Below are 17,609 nucleotides of genomic sequence, written 5' to 3'. Positions count from 1 at the left end.
GTTAATATGTAAGACACTTTTAAACATCTTCCTCACGAGATGTCTTCATACGTTGGTCTCTTCATATTTTTATACGTAGCTAATATATCTGACAAATCGTTCGGGGAGATGTTCACTTCGATGATGAACGTGCAGCAAGCAGCTTTCGCAGAAAGACAACTCATCGATTGTTTAAGAACTTACTTAGAAAACGAAACACAAAGACTTGACGATATTAAAAGGTAAGAAAATGTTATTTTTATCGTCTATGTAATGTGTTAAGGCTGTTATTATTTAATTAAGCGATATAAATAAGATCGTTTTAATCTGTGTATTAAAAGCCGTACGACAGTATGCCATGCACTTTGTTCAACAAAGCGAGCGAATTCGTGTTTTGGGTTGTGTTTTATTGAATCATATAAATACTTTTCTGTTATAAGTCTGCATTTTGTTGATATTATTTATTTATTTGTTTTAAATTGTCAATAGCTAATATAAAAATTTAAAAAAAAATTGTAAAGGGGCTTGTCATCGCTTTGTTTTATTAACTTGACGAATATGCCGACACTGTTGCCGTTTTAATTGAACCTGATTTATTTTGTCGTAATTATATTTAATTGTGGTTTTATAATAAAAAATGACTAAGCAATAATCCATTGATCTTTTTTAGATTCTTCTCAAGAGTCACATCGTTGCACGGTGGGATATACAATGAGCCGTCAGCTACCGTAGCTAATCCAATTGCTGCGTTCAAACTGGTCAAAAGACTCAAGTCTGAATGGATGAATGTTGTCCACAGCAGTGAAGCTGAAGAAAATATTGATGGTAGTTTGCTGACTTTCACACACACGCATTTCAGAAAAGCCTAGATCCGCAGCTTCAAAACTGTAACTGTAGCTTCATGTGCTTTTTTTCCACTGTACTCTGGCTTGCTTCTCTCACTCAGTTCTATCCCTTCACAACCCCCATTTACTGTTTTGGTTAAGCCCTTAGGGAGGGCTACAGGAGAATGGAAGGCAGCTTACCCAAGCTGGAAGACCTTCGGGGTGCAGCGCAGGGCCTGATGAGGCTTCAGGACGTGTATGATCTATATGTGGAGGGCCTTGTGCGAGGTCGCTTCCAGCAAGTCACGAATGGAAACGCTGTCGATATTTACACACCTCCCGTGTCTGATTCTCTATCTGGGGATGATTGCTTCCTTGTTGGAAAGGTAGGACACGCTGCATTATTTCCAGTCTGCAAAGCATAGCGTGGCACTAGAGCTAATCATTTCTTATTTGTCACGAGCCCAACTCTTAGTAGGATTGAAAAACTGCCCACTCTCTCAGAGCTTGGAATGTGTTGTGAATCGCTGGGAAAACCTCTGGAAAAATGAGTTCAGAATGTGTTCCCGCTTGAGCTTAATGTTACTTCCTGATGTAGATTCCATACTGCTCAATTTTGTTTAGTCACTGATGTCTCTCTTGTGGTGAATACCGTACCAGATGATTTATACTTTTAATGCTTCATGCAAAAAGAAATGCCCTGTTTTGTTGCCTTCTTGTAATAAGTTCCATCTGTTCTCTTTACCACCAATGTACCAAGTAAAATATGCTTCTTTTAACATTTATAAAGTAACACATTGAATAAGCAGTGACTAAATTGTTTTTGACTGAATTGTGTGAGGAGAGACCAAGTGCAAGATATGAGTGGGTGGTCATAATCTTTTTTCCCTTTTTTTTCCATTTCATATTTGTTATGCTACATCTGTGAGAGGTTTATGCTTGTAGGTGGCCTATGATTTGAAAGATTACTACCATTCTGTGCAATGGTTTGAGGAGGCAGTTCGTCTCTTTCGAGGAACGGAATGGAGTCCAGAAAATGAAGGCACACTTGAAGATGCCCTTGACCATTTAGCTTTCTCTCATTTTAAGGTATGGCACTTCTTATAAAATAAATGTTAAGATATGTTAAATGTAATTAAGATCCGTCTTGGGTGATCCGATTCAGTATAAACAGGGTTCCACATTTCATAAAGCAGCATGCACCAATAAAAATTGGCTAGTTGGTTGGCTGACAGTCTTATTTTAGTTAATAAAAATAAAATAATACTTATTTTTATATATATATATATATATATATATATATATATATATATATATATATATATATATATATATATATATATAAAATATGAAAATAATTTTATTTTTAACTAACAAAGCAACATTTATAATTTGATATACTAAACTAGATAGACATATAATAATAATAATAATAATAAGATGACACAAACTTTACATAAATTACAAGTTAAATATATAAAAATATGAATTCATAAAACCAGAAACCCTACCCTCAAATTTGGGCTCAGAGGAGAATTTTTACAAGCGGAAAAACAGGAAAGTTTCTTGGCTGACTACTTGGGGACGGATCACTCAATGGATTTTAATAATAGGTATAAACAGGGCCAAACATGCTCATTCTTATGGATGCATTTTGAAATTGAAGAATTTACTCTTGTTAAATATTTTTTTTAGACTGGAAACATATCTTACGCCCTCAGTCTCTCCCAGGAACTATTGCTTCATGGTAAACCTCTGCAGTCTATCAGCCAACGGCAATGAGTGAGACATTGGGAAAAAAGCCAAACAGATCAATTCATTGTTAATTCATGAATAAAGACTAATTGAAATATTATCAATATATAAAATGCTTTATCATATTTCTTCACAATGCAATTTCAATCTTGTCTTCTAGATCCTTTGAACAGTAGGGTACACTTCAACGTAGAGAAGTATGAGAAGCTCCTACATGAAAGTCCATCTGTTACTAACCAGAGTTTGGTTTTGAAAAGGCCTGATTCTACCTATCTGAGAACCAGGAATGTTTATGAGATGCTGTGTCAAACAAAAGGTTCTCAGGTATCACATATTGAATGTTATCAAAGCAATGTCCACTTATTTTTCCATTTTTCACTTCATATGATTCATAAAATAAAAGGAGAAAGTACAAAAAGCAGCAAGAGTTATGGCAAATCCTCTGAGGAGTTCCTCCCATGATGGAATAAAGAACATTGAGTGTACAAAAGTGAATTATGTCAGATTTGGATCATGAGCAAGGTTACATGAAACAGTGACATGCTTTGAATGTTAAGTGTGTAATTTTCTGCACATTAAGTGCAATTTCAGGCTGTTTGTTTAGGCAACTCAATCATGTTGAACAATAAAGATATGACTCTAACCAATGGTGTACATTTGACACTTGTCTGTCTGTATAATAATAGTTTCTTGTGTAATAATAAATTACTTCCTTTTTTACAGCCAAAGCATTTTGAAAACCCTAGGTTGTTCTGTGACTTTTTCACCAATAGCAACCCTGGTCTACTTCTGCAACCAATTAAACGAGAGCTAATCAGCTTGCACCCTTATGTTGTACTCTTCCATAGCTTTGTCACCCGAGCTGAAGCTAAAAGCATCAGAGAACATGCCGTTCCAGGGGTGAGTGCCTTTACGTGGAAATATACAGAATTGAATATGCAATGGGTATTTTACCACAATCTAGAAGTAAAATTAATAATGCAGCATGTTGTCTTTGATATTAAGTACAAGCAAAAAATTAGTGAATCTGAACCGTAAGTGGGACGTTGTTAAGTCCTTTAAATGACTTGGACCATTTTTGACTAGAGCTCTAAAGGATTGCAAGTTCTCCAGTTTTTCCTGCTTCATTTTTTTTTTTTTCCTTTCCTGAACAATAATTTTTTTTCACCCACTTTTCATTTCACTGTGTATTCCAGTTACTGGCCAGCTCAACATGGAAACACTCTTCAAAATGTCTGTATGAAGCCAGTTTCTCAAGAGATACACAAACTTTTGTGTGCTTGTTTTTCTTCCTTTTCCAGACATATTTAACCATACAACTTAAGCCAGCCTTAAACTGAGCTGGAGAGAAGATGAAGAGCACATTACGTGAATAAGTCATGCGGTCAGAATCAACTGTGCTTACAGCTCCGTCAGTTATTCCACCCAGAGTCTTTTTTCTTCTTTTTGTGGGAGCAGACTGAGCAATAAATCATGCGTTTCAGTCCTTATTCATGCAGGATTAAAGCTCCCTGCTAGTAGTTCTGTTTCTTTTTTTCTTTTTGGAATCTCACATAGCTTTGTTTTGGTCCTGTCTGTTTCTACTTTTTCTAACTTTCTGTATCTGTCTGTATCTGAATTATTTATATATTTTATATATTCATATATTTTATATATTTTCCTTCAGCTCAGAAGATCAGTGGTGGCATCAGGAGTGAATCAGTCCACTGCAGAATATCGCATCAGCAAGAGGTACAAGTATCTTAACGGTAAATAATACTAGTAACAATATATCCCATTTCTAATAATAATTGTCAATTATCTTTTTTTTGGCAATTATCTATTAGTGCATGGCTTAAAGAATCAGCCCATGGAGCTGTGGGTAAAGTGGACCGTCGCATCACTATGGTCACTGGGTTAAATGTGCAGCCTCCTTACGCTGAATATCTCCAAGTTGTAAATTATGGCATTGGAGGACACTATGAACCTCATTTTGACCATGCCACAGTAAGTAACTAGAATGTTTTTTCCAAAACATTCACATACAAAGACATTTCAGAAATACTGAAGTGTCTTTCAATGCGGACATTTCTTATTGATAATTATTTTTATATTACAGTCTGACTCTAGTCCATTGTACAGACTAAAAACTGGGAATCGTGTGGCTACATTCATGATATATGTAAGTAAATAATAGTTCAGCTCTTAATTGCTTCCTTATTTTTTTAATATTTTGCCATTTAGTTTGGATTGAGAAAGTGAGTTTTGGAAGAACATTTTTCCCTCTTTAGTTGAGCGCTGTGGAAGCAGGAGGATACACAGCCTTTATTTACGCCAACTTCAGTGTTCCTGTAGTGGAGGTATAGAATCCCACACATCATTCTCACAAGTCAAATTCACTCAAGACAGAACACAACCAGACTTTACCCTGTAGCTTTCAGAGTTCTATTCCCTGCAGTTCTGAATGATGACAGGTTGTTTGCAATTGAGGTCAGAAATTTCACTGGATATCCTGTTACAACAAAAGCTTTAGGGTTGGGAGTCTGTGTTGTTTGAATAAATGAACTGTTGTAGAAACCTGATAGATAGCTATCTAGAATTTTGAACTTTCACCTCCAGGCACTCAGGTTTTCACCACCCACTAAGGGGATTTTATCCCGGCACAACCTCTTTTAGGGGATAAAAGGGAATATGCCTTAACAAAGGTTGAGGATTTTGGCTGTTACATAGATAAATAAGCATTTATATTGCTATTTATTCTTTATTTTTAACTTGCGTTATATGATTTACAGTATCAACTGATGGGTTTCAACGAGTGTATTTGTAATTCACGTTTTTGATGTAATCGCTTTCCAGAATGGTGCTCTCTTTTGGTGGAATCTTCATAGAAATGGTCAAGGAAATGTTGACACTCTTCATGCTGGCTGCCCTGTTATTGTTGGTGATAAATGGGGTATGATTGTTGTATCACGTGATGTCTTGTAATGCGTATATACTATATCCAAAGCCATTTACTTCAAGGTATACATTTGTTGATATAAATTTCCTGGAACATCAAGCCTATAAATTTGGGGTTGCTAGTGCCACACCACTAATTAAGCAATAGAAATACTCAGACCACAGATAACAACTATCGAAAAGAAGTATGGAAAATCAAAGCAGCAAAGGAAAAAGACTTCAATAGACTGCTATTATTTACTTATTTATTGTCCTGTTAAGCAAAAAAAAATTAAGGATGTAAAATTCCAAGACATTTGAAGCTTTATATTTTACTGTAAAGAACATACCAATATTAACCAAATATCTGTCTTTTCATTTCTAGTTGCCAACAAGTGGATTCATGAGTATGGTCAGGAATTCCAACGTCGCTGTAGTCTTAATCCTGAGGAATGAAAATGCAATAGATCATTTAGTACAAGTACAAGAGTCAACCCCCTTGAAGAAGTAACATTGGAAAGCGATGGAATGAAAAGAGGGAAGAGATGGCTGCCTTCATAAGTGATTTGAGACCACGTCCTTTATGAGAGTGATGCATGGATAGTTCTCTCGTCTGTCTAAATAGAACCAGGAAATAAAGAGTTTGTCACAGTGCATGTTTGTGTGTGGGTTAAAGAGTGGATTGGCATGCAGCCCTAAGGGCAAGCTGACCACTTCCTCCTGCTTTCCAATATAAATACCACAATGTTTGAAGAAAACGCACCAAAAAGGATAATTTGCACACTTGGGTTTATTTTTATTTTTGTAGGGTTTTCACACCTAATTTTAATTATGATAATTACGAATTGTCATTTGAATCAGTTCTCAATTCAAGTTTGGGGAATTGAATCTGAAAAGATTCACGTTGGTATGCAATTCAAGTATACCTTTAAATCACTTAATACGTCCAGCGTTTTAGGGCAATTTAAATGTATGTTACCAATATGAATTTACTCTGTGATCAGCAAAATAAATCAATTGGATTCTTCGCTTTACCTCGAGCAGGTAACAACGGATCTGGGCATGAGTTTGACTTTCCAGTTACATAACACACAAACAAGAATTCGTAATAATGAAACACAATTTATTCGACAGTACCTACTATTTGACAAGACTACACTGAGAAGACTAAACATAAACACACACACACACACACACATGCATTCATACACACATTCACGGGTTGGAAGGGAAATGGATAATTGTCTGTCCAAAGTCTGTTAGCTAGTTCTGAGATCGCACTAAGAGCACCAACAAAGCAAAGTTAGGTTTAGCCTCGCTTATATGTGTCTGCGCCAATTCAGTAGAGACGGAAAGGTAGTTTTACCACTCGGCGTGTCTGGGGAAATCCGGCGTGCTGATTGGGCAGGCTCGTCCGTGGGATGACGTGGTCGGGCTTTCCGGGCCGTTTGAATGAAGTCTCTCTAGCTTGGTGGTTCGCTTTGGATGAACCGGGTTGGTTATGGAAAGGGCAGTGAGTGTCCGTGGAGTGATGTGACGGAGCGGACGAGTCGAGGGTATCGGGTCGTTCTGGTTCGAGTCTTCTGACTTCTACAAGTTCGAAGTTTCTCTGTTTCCTTGGCGATTCCTGCAGCGACCGAATTCCCCTCCCGGTGGTTCGAAGAGTTCTTCTCGACTCGACTCCGACTCCGATTCTTCTCTCGTTCTCAACTCAACTCAGAGAGCTCTGTTCCTGCGTTTGAGGTGCAAGTTTTGGGCGTGCCCTGGGCAGTTGTCCAATCCCGAGGTCAAAGGGGCGTGTCCACACCTGCTTTCGACTCGGTTTCGTGCATACTTTATCCCAGTTAGAATTGACATTCTGCACTTCTGTTCCCTATCAAAAGCTTATAAGTGGAATACACTGTTGTGCATTGCACAAACACATATATTCATTCATCACGATATTGGAAACATCGTAAGCTTCAATTTGATATCAAACATGCATTATCTAGCGCTTATGGAACGCTCTCTGTTAGAGGATTATTTAACAAGTATATAGCGGTTCCTACATACATCCCGAAACATTTATTAAGCAGTTATTTACAGATGAACCTTTATTCGTTTGAAAGGAAGGCATTTAGATTGTTCGTTTAGTGGTTTTATGTGTGTCCTGGCAGTTCCTTTATTGTAGCGAAAAGGAAAAAGGCGCGCTTTTAAGGAATGTATGTTGGGACAGAGCAAACCTCCTGGGGTTGGAAAGTGTGAGGCTGTCCTGGCCACGTTGATTCACCGCGGGAGTCTTATCACCTTTTGACTTGGTGGCTTGGTAGAACTGATCCCAGGTCAGTGCACATAACGGGTTATCGCGCTGTCGACCAGATGTTGCGTTTTCAATCATCCCAATCTTGACGTGGGTACTCGGATTGGCCGAGCTCACTGCAGCGACAGTCCCTTGAGAATGTTTGGTAGACGTTGTGGCGCTCTGCATCGCTCGGCTGACCATCTTGATTGCCTTTATGGTCCGGGTGCGGAGGATGAGCGATTTTACGACCTGGTTCTAGAGGCGATTCCCCTTTTATGGTTCGTGTCTGTTCATCGAGGCCCCACATATCCCCCTTTTGCGCGATGAGGTTCCCGTTGCGAACGTCATCGGGCACTGGAACAATGGACAGAGAGAACAGACATCCACAAACAACATTTCCATCGCTAACTGAACTGTGGTGCAGAAATTTGGAATTTGGGCAGATCGGGTGAAAAACTTGATACGACATTTGCGCTCGATCTATGGACTTGGTGCGGGGAGTCAATCTTATTGTCAGGACCTGACGTGAGAGAATGGTTAAGGGTGTTCCTGTAAAAGGGCCTAGAGGGGAAAAAGGGAAACAGAGAGGGAAAGAGAAGGGAAAAGACAACACATAAGGGACACAAGGACATTGAGTGAGGTTAGGACAACAAACAATGGTCACCTGTGTGGGGAAGCTCCTTGTTACTAGAGTGTTGGTTCTAGCAGTGCGGTGAAGGAGCGTGTAGGTGTTGTGTTTAAAAACCTGGCTATGTGTTTCCCTAGTGGGTGAGGAATTACATCAGTGAAGTGCGATAGTCGGTCTGTGTCAGTGGGTTTGGTCTTCCCCCTTTCCTTGTCTCTTGGAGCCCTGGTGCCTCTTTATCTGGTTCCGGTGTACCCATCGCAGGGCTGGCTCGCTGCGCCCCTGTCGAATCTTGATTCGGTAGGCAACAGGTGACAGTTTGTCTACGATTTCGTGGGGTCCCGTCCAGTGAGGTAGGAACTTCTTTGACAATCGATGAGGGGTGTTTGGCCGTGGTTGGGCGAAACTGTAATACCACACTTCGTCTCCGACCTCAAGTTCCTGATATGAGGCTTTCCTGTCGTAGTAAGCCTTACGACCTTCCGCGCTGCTTTGGAGTTGTTGCTGTGCAAAGGCGAAAGTCGTTCTCAGGTGCTGATGCAACTCTTCTAGGTACTGATGCGTGGTGTAGGCAGTGACGAGGTTCATGTCACCGGGTTGGTACAGCAGGTGTAAGGGTAGTGTCATGCGTCTCCCCGTCATCATTTCGAATGGGGGTACTCCGGTGGACCGGTGAGGAGTGGACCTGATGGCCATTAGTACCAGGGGAAGTTTGACATCCCAATCCTTCTGATTGGCCGACACGTACTTCTTCAGCATGCTGACCACTGTCTTGTTGGCACGTTCCACCTGTCCGGAAGAGATGGGGTGGTGGCTTATGTGCAGTTTGGCTTGCACACCCAGGAGTTTCCACATTTCTTGCATGACCTCAGTGGTAAAGTGAGTTCCTCGGTCTGAATTGACACTCAAGGGCAGTCCAAATCTTGAGAAGATATGGTTCATTAAGAGGTAGGCTGTTGTTTCTGCCGTGTCATTCGGAGCTGGGAGGCACTCTATCCACTTTGTGAACTCGCAGACCACATTGAGGAAGTACTTGTTACCTCGTGTGTCGACCGTGGCAGGGGTCCTACCCAGTCTATTTGGAGGTCCGACCATGGGAAGGTCATTCCTTTCCTTTGCAGTGGTGTGCGGTGATTTGCATTCGCCGGTTGAAACTGGCAACAGACCAGGCATCCTTTCACGTATTCCGCCACGTCTTGCTGCATGCCAGGCCAGTATACCACTCGTTTGAGTGTCTCATAGGTGGCCTTGGCGCCATGGTGTCCAGCGCATGGTGCATCGTGGGCGTATGTCAACATTATCCCCCTTTGGCTCTGAGGCACTACGAGCCGTGGCGTAGCGAGTGGCTCAGGGACATACGTGAGAACGCCGTCTTTGAGATGCAGCATGTGCTTGATGGAGTGCAGGTGGCGGAGGTCAGAGGAGGTGGCTAGGTCGAAGTCAGAAACGGGGGCGGTAGCCGGGTCAGAAATGTGTGCACTGATGGTTTGCAGTGCTGGATCCGACGCTTGAAGGGTACTGAGATCGTCAGCAGCAAACTGTGGTGAGATGGAGACACGGGAGGAGGTGGGGTTCGCAACACCAGTGGCGTGTTGGCGGCGGGTGATGGCTGCCACAGCTGGGTTGGGTGGGTGGGAATGGAACGTCCAAGACTCTCCATGTAATGCACCTGCTTTAGCGAGGGCATCTGTTTGGTCGTTGGAGTCTTTGTCTTGGTTCTTGCTGCTTGAACTTGAAATTGCTTGTGACCTTGACATTGCCTCGGCAGTCTGTAAACGGGCAGTGGTGTCTGTGGCTTGGCACTGCAACTCCTGAGAGTTTACTGACTGGAAGGGCAGAGGTTCACGGACTTGTGTCCACAACTTCAAGTGCTTAAAGTCCATTAGTGGCTCAAAGCGATTAAGCAGGTCCTTTCCGATTAGCAGTGGGTAAGTCTTAAGGGGTGAGATGTAAACTGGGTGGATGAGGTTCATCGGACCCACTGTTAGGTGGATTGGGGCCACTTGTGTCAGTTGTAGACCCGTGTGGGAGTATGCTTGAAGGTTCAGCTCACATCTTTGAAGTTTGAGGGGCCATTTAATGTCTTTGCTCCTTCCTGGATTTTTCCGAGGAGTTCTGCTGACATTAGTGTGATGTCAGCTCCTGTGTCCAGAAGGGCTTCGACCCTGATGTGGCGTTCGATGATGATGGAGAGGTAAAACTTTCTTGCCATACCTCTCTCAATGAGATCACCCAGGAGTTGAGGGACTGGAGTTTGGGATGAGATGGGGAGGATATCAGGGCTGATCTGCAGTTCTTCGGACGAGTGGCAGACGACCAGGACAGCACTTTCAGGAACCAGAGTGGTTTCAGCGGCAGGTGTTTGTTGGATGATGCCGTGGTTTGAAGCATCATATGGTGAGTTAGGGGCTAACTTTCGATTGCTGGGGTTTCAGGTAGGATTTCGTCCATCTGAAGTTATGGTCATTATGGTTCTTTGAGTGTGCGGGGAGGAAGTGCTATTCTCTGTGTCTGGTTGGGTCGGGTGGTCGCTGCTGTCTCGTCCGGCTGCCAGTCAGGCTGAATCCGGCTTCTCTTTCTCTTCCCACTTCCAATCTTCCTTCATTTGCTGGAAAAACTCTCTCATCATGCTCTTCATCAGTTCTTGTGAGAAAAAAAACGGTGATGTCTTTTGCTCTTGTGTGGATTCAGTTTGAAAGTTCTTTCGTCGATTCCTTGGGCTGGTTGCTCCAGGGTGTGTTTGTGCTCTTCCCATGGAGGTTCCGTTGCCATCCCAGGAGCTCTTCCCCCTTTGGTTTCTAAAGGAGGTTGACTGATTCCACGATCTCTCCCACTGACCTTCCTGCGGTCTTGAACTGTCCCATGACTTTTCCCAGTGGCGTCCAGGCGAGCGCTGTCGTTCACGTGGTCCATCCCAGCGACCGTTTCTCTGCTTGGGTCTGGTACCTGCGTGGAAGTCTTGCTCTCTGTGGGACGCGTTCCACTCTTTTCTTGACGGCTTGAAGCTGTCTTGATGTTGGGCACCCTCTAGAGGCAGTCCGTGACTTTGTGTGTTGAAGTCGAGGACTGTCGGAGCTTTAGTGCCTTTCTCTGCAGCCATCTTTTGTTTGCTGTAGGCTTTGTGTGCCAAGTCGCGCAGCTGCTGAATGGTCATTGTGCGCGAACATGCAAGCACGCCTAGATGGTGGCTTACCCCAGGATGTAGGTTCCTGAGGAAGAGAGTCTTAAAGTTCATGTCCTGTTCCATTTCGGGCTCGTTGCGAGTTCCGAAGTATGCTCTCCTGAGTCGGCTGTAGTAGGCTTGCGGAGACTCATGATGGCCTTGTCTGATCTCCAGGGCGGCTACTAGTCCTTGTTCTGACTCTGGGTCATCAAATTCATTGATGAGCCTCTCGGAGCAGGTGGTAATCAGCCTTTGTCTGGGCTGGTTGCGGTCCAGGAAGCTGCGTACATCAGGGCTGGATGTTGCTCGCAGTAAATAGAGTCTATCTTTATCAGTGGCGTGAGGTCTTACTTCCAGATGGAATTCGACGTCCTGTAGATAGGTTTGAACGTCTGGACTACTTGGCACACCTGGGGTGAACTTGACGATGTTCCTGGCGATCTTGTCGAGATCTTTTAGGTCCAGGCCGTGTGATGCTCTTTGGCTGGCTGGGTCCGTTTCTCTTGGCCTTCTCGCGAGGTATGTCTCTTCAGAGGGAGCTGGTGAGTGTTTCAGCATCGCCTCTTTCCCCCTTTGTTCACTTGCCTGTACAAGCACGGGAGACCCGGTCCTACTTGGCAGGGGTGACGTTGGTGCCTCTCGTGTCCTCGGTGGCTCAGCGCGCAGGTCGTAGGCGTGTCTGAGTTCCTCCTTGACACCGTCGGATTCCTCTTTGACGTAGTCCAGCTGTTGTTCTAGGCGGCTGATCTGATTCCTTGACTCGTTCAAGTGAGCTTCGAGGGCTTTGATTCTGCCGGCCTTGTCTCTAATGTCAGTCTTTGCCTTCTCCAGTAGCTGTTCTGCGTACTGGAGGTTGTTGGCAGCATTGTCAAAGTCTCTTTTGGTTTGTTTCACCTCTTGTGTGGAAGCTGCTAGCAAGGCTTTGAGCGTGGTAATCTCCTCTGGGTCCTTTCTCTCCTCATCCAGCTTTTCCTGTAGTTCCTGAGCCTCCAGTTCCAGCTGTTTGATGCGTCGCTGTGCGCATGTCAGCTCCTGTTGGAGATCGGCGGCGTGCCTGTCACTCAGTTTGAGGGTAGTAGCGATGAGGGTGTGACTTAGGGAGCAGGTGATCTTTGCTAGCTCTTTGTGGTTGTAGCCTTGGCTTGGGTCCTGTTCCATTAGGCTCGTTAGGTTGTTATCCAGCTGTTCCTGGGTCTGGCGCTTTAGTGTTTCGCGGCCTTGGGTAGGAGGCTGCTGGTTGCAACACTTAGCCATGTTTCCAGGTCTTCCCAGTGACCAACGTTGTCTGCTGTGTGAGACATGTTTTGGTGCGGCGAGGGGGATTTGGAAAAGTGACTGACACAGACCTGGAAGAAAATAACAACCAAACAAGGCAGAACAGACAACAGCAAGGAAAGACAGAGGTGTAGATGTGTGGTGTCAGTTGATGCTAAATGTGAGGTGTCAGGTGGGCGTGGTTCTCTGTAACTGTGATCCTCTGGTGGGTGTGCTTCTAACTGGCGTTTCTGGGGAGACAATTAGTAAACACACACAGGACGACAGAGAACAGAAGACAACACAGAACAGAAGAAGGGATAGCTGGGCGTTTCGTTCTCCTGTAACAGGTGGTCCTTCCTTCTTCTCTTCTCCGTTTTTTTTTTTTTTTTGGAGAAAGGGAGGAGCTACCTGTAAGAGACGTAAGAGAGGGAGAGAGAGAGAGAGAGAGAGAGAGAGAGGGGGTAACACACTCTTTCCTGGTCAAGGAAGGAGGGGTTAAAGCTCTATCACTGTCTCTTTTCCCTAAGTTAGAGGATGCTTTTAGGAGTTTCTAAATGGGGATTTCTAAGTACCAAGACTGCGATTGCTATTAGAATCTCCTCCGGGCAAGGATAAAACAATAGCAATGACAGTGTTAGCTTTTAGTTGGTTAGATTGACTCCGTGCACCAAGTAGATTGTTCCTGGGGTCGTGTTTACGATTCCTCGTCGATCAACTTTGGTTTCGGCTGGGTAGGATACACGCTGAGAAGGGAAGGTTCGTGAGCATGAACAATTTGAAACAATGTCGTCAAGTTTCACCCGATACTGATCAGAAATGTCTCAAATTAAATTCTTTGCTTTCCTGGTTCCCACAGGTGCGATCTCAGAAGCAGCAGCAGCAGTTAGATCAGAGGAAAGGAACAAGAAGGGAGAGAAGAGAGAGAAAGTTGCTTACACTGTAAACAAAGTTGACAAAGTGTGATACCGTTAAGCCTGATACCTAATGGTTGGTTTTACTATGTTGGTGTGATAAGTTAAGTTACTTGAGGGTTGAATAGGCCCTACTTACTTATGGGTGTAGCCAAATGGGTTTTAGCAAAGGGGTTTAGACCTAGGCTTTGGTGATGAGGGCGATTAACCTGTCGGAGTACAGCGGTGTGGCTCTCCGTCTGGGCGCCCCTGTGCTCCTGTAAGGTCAATCAGACTTCTGTCCGACCGTATTGCAGTGAGCCTCTCAAACAGCGTCGGCTTTTGACACAAAGGTGCGGGCCCACGGTGGAGGTGCGTCAACGGCTGGCTTGGACTGACAAGGCTGCGGGGCAGAGCCCTGGGTACTGATCGGTTTCCCCGATTCAGCAGCTGACAGGGTGGTTTACCCGAGCCTCCGCCCAGGTCAGCTTGTGTTGACTCCTCCTCCGTTACACAATTGCTGATGCCTGCTGCGGGTTCACTCACAATGCTAGGACAGAGAGGCCTGGCTTGCCCCCAGCTGGCACAAGGTCACGTTCAAAGCGGGGTCCTCACTCACTGTGACACCTCCGAGACAAGTCGTCACTGCACCAACCTAGCACTAGGGAAGTGCTAGCTGCTAAGCCCTAAGCAAGGAGAGACCCTGTAAAGAGGATTGAGAGGAGGCACTCAACTGTACACACCAACGTAACTGCAAATGACTTGAAATTTCTATTTGGTAGCGATAATTAATGATCAAACTTCCTGAGGAGTCAAGTCTGAATTAATCACTAAGTATCTTCTGCAATAGAATCCGAAGGGTACTATGCCTGGAATAGTAAGCGGAAGTTCAAGTCGATTATAATTGAAAATTTATGATATTGGTATTAAATTATAAAGCAATTATAATTAAATAAATCCACAAAATAGCAATTATGGAGGAGCCACCTAATTTGCTAAATCTGAAATTAAAATTCCAAACCAGGGATTATATTTAAGTGATGTGTTATCACGACTATAAAGGCAATTATAATTAACCAAATCACCAGCTGAAATTAAAATTTTCAATCAATAACGGCAGTTAATAATTGAAATTCAATGCAATTATCATCAAAGTATTGAAGCAATTATAATCAAATGGATCAGCAAATATTGTTGCAATTTATGAATATGAACCTAATGCATTTAGTAAATGACATTAAGGTTTCACATTAGCAATGCTAGAAAATTGGTAATATTTCCTGATCTCATTAAATTAATAAAAGCAGTTATACTTGTTGATGGCAATGTATCATTGAAATGCTAAGGGTAAGAAAAAACGTTTCTTGTTAATACCAACGGTTATGGCAGTTCAAACATTTGTCAACATTCTTCTCGGTAAGGGAAAGGTGAGGAAAAAGGGAATAAACGTGAAGGGGAAAGGAGGAGGAAGCCCACTATTGTGGTTCCGGCGTTCGATGGAACTCAACACGCCATAAACACACACGGCATTCAACTCAATGGACGACAGAGGTCTAAAGCGCTATCCTGATGCTAACAGTTTGCATAGGTTTCAATGCCAACACATTAGATTCAGGTATCCTAGCCTCTGTTCACAAACTTCAAATATGGCGCGGAGGACTGCGCGCGCACTTTGAGGTTAACTCGGAAACGGCGTCCTAGGACTTCCGGCGTCGTTACTATGGATACGTGCAATTCGCTATTATACGAGTTCGCCCACCGAAATGACGGCGCATTTACAACGAGTAAACTCGATCAACCGTCTAGCACTGACAACTTCACTTGCTAAAAGTGAGGCACTTTTACATGCATATACTGCAATTAAACAATGGCGTCATCGGACGCGGCGGGTCTGCACAGTTTATTCACTTGATCAAGAATTTTCTTCTCCCATATACTTCGCGTTCTGACGCTCTCTGCGTTACGCTCGGTTTCACTTCTTCCAGTGACTAAATGGCCAAGGATTACTTAGTTAGCTACTTCTAAGCTCTTGCCAGGAGGAAATAGATTCATATGACAGTGGAACTCGCACTGTCACAGATTAACAAAGGCCTTATGGAAAATAAACAAGGAACACGCTTGCTTTTCCCTCAACGCGCTCTAACGCGGATCTCTGTCTCTATGGACAAATATTATGATTACTGCAGTTTTCAAAATCTTCACAAATCACACGCACTTTCACGTGTTCGCATGTCAAAATAGAGTGCGAAATAACAGCAATTTGTCTCTGTGTCTTAATCTATTCTTCCGGAAAAATAGAAAAACCACGAAATCACGAATCACAAATTTATGAATTATGAACTGAAAATCAAATCTTGCCCGCCTTGATTCTCCACCATTATATGTAGGGTTTTCACACCTAATTTTAATTATGATAATTACGAATTGTCATTTGAATCAGTTCTCAATTCAAGTTTGGGAATTGAATCTGAAAAGATTCACGTTGGTATGCAATTCAAGTATACCTTTAAATCACTTAATACGTCCAGCGTTTTAGGGCAATTTAAATGTATGTTACCAATATGAATTTACTCTGTGATCAGCAAAATAAATCAATTGGATTCTTCGCTTTACCTCGAGCAGGTAACAACGGATCTGGGCATGAGTTTGACTTTCCAGTTACATAACACACAAACAAGAATTCGTAATAATGAAACACAATTTATTCGACAGTACCTACTATTTGACAAGACTACACTGAGAAGACTAAACATAAACACACACACACACACACACATGCATTCATACACACATTCACGGGTTGGAAGGGAAATGGATAATTGTCTGTCCAAAGTCTGTTAGCTAGTTCTGAGATCGCACTAAGAGCACCAACAAAGCAAAGTTAGGTTTAGCCTCGCTTATATGTGTCTGCGCCAATTCAGTAGAGACGGAAAGGTAGTTTTACCACTCGGCGTGTCTGGGGAAATCCCGGCGTGCTGATTGGGCAGGCTCGTCCGTGGGATGACGTGGTCGGGCTTTCCGGGCCGTTTGAATGAAGTCTCTCTAGCTTGGTGGTTCGCTTTGGATGAACCGGGTTGGTTATGGAAAGGGCAGTGAGTGTCCGTGGAGTGATGTGACGGAGCGGACCGGAGTCGAGGGTATTGGGTCGTTCTGGTTCGGAGTCTTCTGACTTCTACAAGTTCGAAGTTTCTCTGTTTCCTTGGCGATTCCTGCAGCGACCGAATTCCCCTCCCGGTGGTTCGAAGAGTTCTTCTCGACTCGACTCCGACTCCGATTCTTCTCGTTCTCAACTCAACTCAGAGAGCTCTGTTCCTGCGTTTTGAGGTGCAAGTTTTGGGCCGTGCCCTGGGCAGTTGTCCAATCCGAGGTCAAAGGGGCGTGTCCACACCTGCTTTCGACTCGGTTTCGTGCATACTTTATCCCAGTTAGAATTGACATTCTGCACTTCTGTTCCCTATCAAAAGCTTATAAGTGGAATACACTGTTGTGCATTGCACAAACACATATATTCATTCATCACGATATTGGAAACATCGTAAGCTTCAATTTGATATCAAACATGCATTATCTAGCGCTTATGGAACGCTCTCTGTTAGAGGATTATTTAACAAGTATATAGCGGTTCCTACATACATCCCGAAACATTTATTAAGCAGTTATTTACAGATGAACCTTTATTCGTTTGAAAGGAAGGCATTTAGATTGTTCGTTTAGTGGTTTTATGTGTGTCCTGGCAGTTCCTTTATTGTAGCGAAAAAGGAAAAGGCGCGCTTTTAAGGAATGTATGTTGGGACAGAGCAAACCTCCCTTGGGGGTTGGAAAGTGTGAGGCTGTCCTGGCCACGTTGATTCACCGCGGGAGTCTTATCACCTTTTGACTTGGTGGCTTGGTAGAACTGATCCCAGGTCAGTGCACAGAA

At 43.3% G+C, this 17,609-nt stretch overlaps 2 protein-coding genes and 1 pseudogene across 4 annotated transcripts in view; 1 reads left to right on the top strand and 2 right to left on the bottom strand.

Annotated features, from left to right (window-relative positions):
* The window catches only part of LOC122359130 (odorant receptor 131-2-like), an 11,460-nt gene extending 11,435 nt beyond the window's left edge, over window positions 1–25 (bottom strand). Inside the window, exon 1 of the mRNA XM_043259317.1 lies at window positions 1–25. This exon is cut by the window's left edge and continues 96 nt beyond it. The gene's annotated coding sequence lies outside the window, so the exon portion shown is untranslated.
* Window positions 26–27: 2 nt separating this feature from the next.
* Window positions 28–6,130, top strand: p4ha3 (prolyl 4-hydroxylase, alpha polypeptide III). 3 transcript variants are annotated; one of them, XM_043259311.1, is made up of 13 exons: window positions 28–221; window positions 650–804; window positions 966–1,189; window positions 1,749–1,892; window positions 2,499–2,550; window positions 2,719–2,882; window positions 3,282–3,458; window positions 4,225–4,289; window positions 4,385–4,544; window positions 4,657–4,719; window positions 4,829–4,897; window positions 5,394–5,490; window positions 5,860–6,130. In XM_043259311.1, the coding sequence occupies exons 1-13, from the start codon at window positions 40–42 to the stop codon at window positions 5,928–5,930; spliced, it is 1,623 nt and encodes a 540-aa protein (XP_043115246.1). In that variant the 5' UTR covers window positions 28–39; the 3' UTR covers window positions 5,931–6,130. The 3 variants fall into 3 exon arrangements, with proteins under 3 accessions (XP_043115246.1, XP_043115247.1, XP_043115248.1); XM_043259312.1 differs by lacking the exon at window positions 4,829–4,897; XM_043259313.1 differs by lacking the exons at window positions 4,657–4,719; window positions 4,829–4,897; window positions 5,394–5,490.
* A 4,706-nt stretch (window positions 6,131–10,836) lies between these two features.
* On the bottom strand, window positions 10,837–13,139 carry LOC122359127 (annotated as a pseudogene).
* Between the last annotated feature and the right edge of the window lie 4,470 nt (window positions 13,140–17,609).

The sequence above is a fragment of the Puntigrus tetrazona genome, chromosome 15 (genome assembly GCF_018831695.1).
Source record: "Puntigrus tetrazona isolate hp1 chromosome 15, ASM1883169v1, whole genome shotgun sequence".
Classification (NCBI taxonomy): domain Eukaryota; kingdom Metazoa; phylum Chordata; class Actinopteri; order Cypriniformes; family Cyprinidae; genus Puntigrus; species Puntigrus tetrazona.
This window is presented reverse-complemented; position numbering and strand designations above follow the sequence as displayed.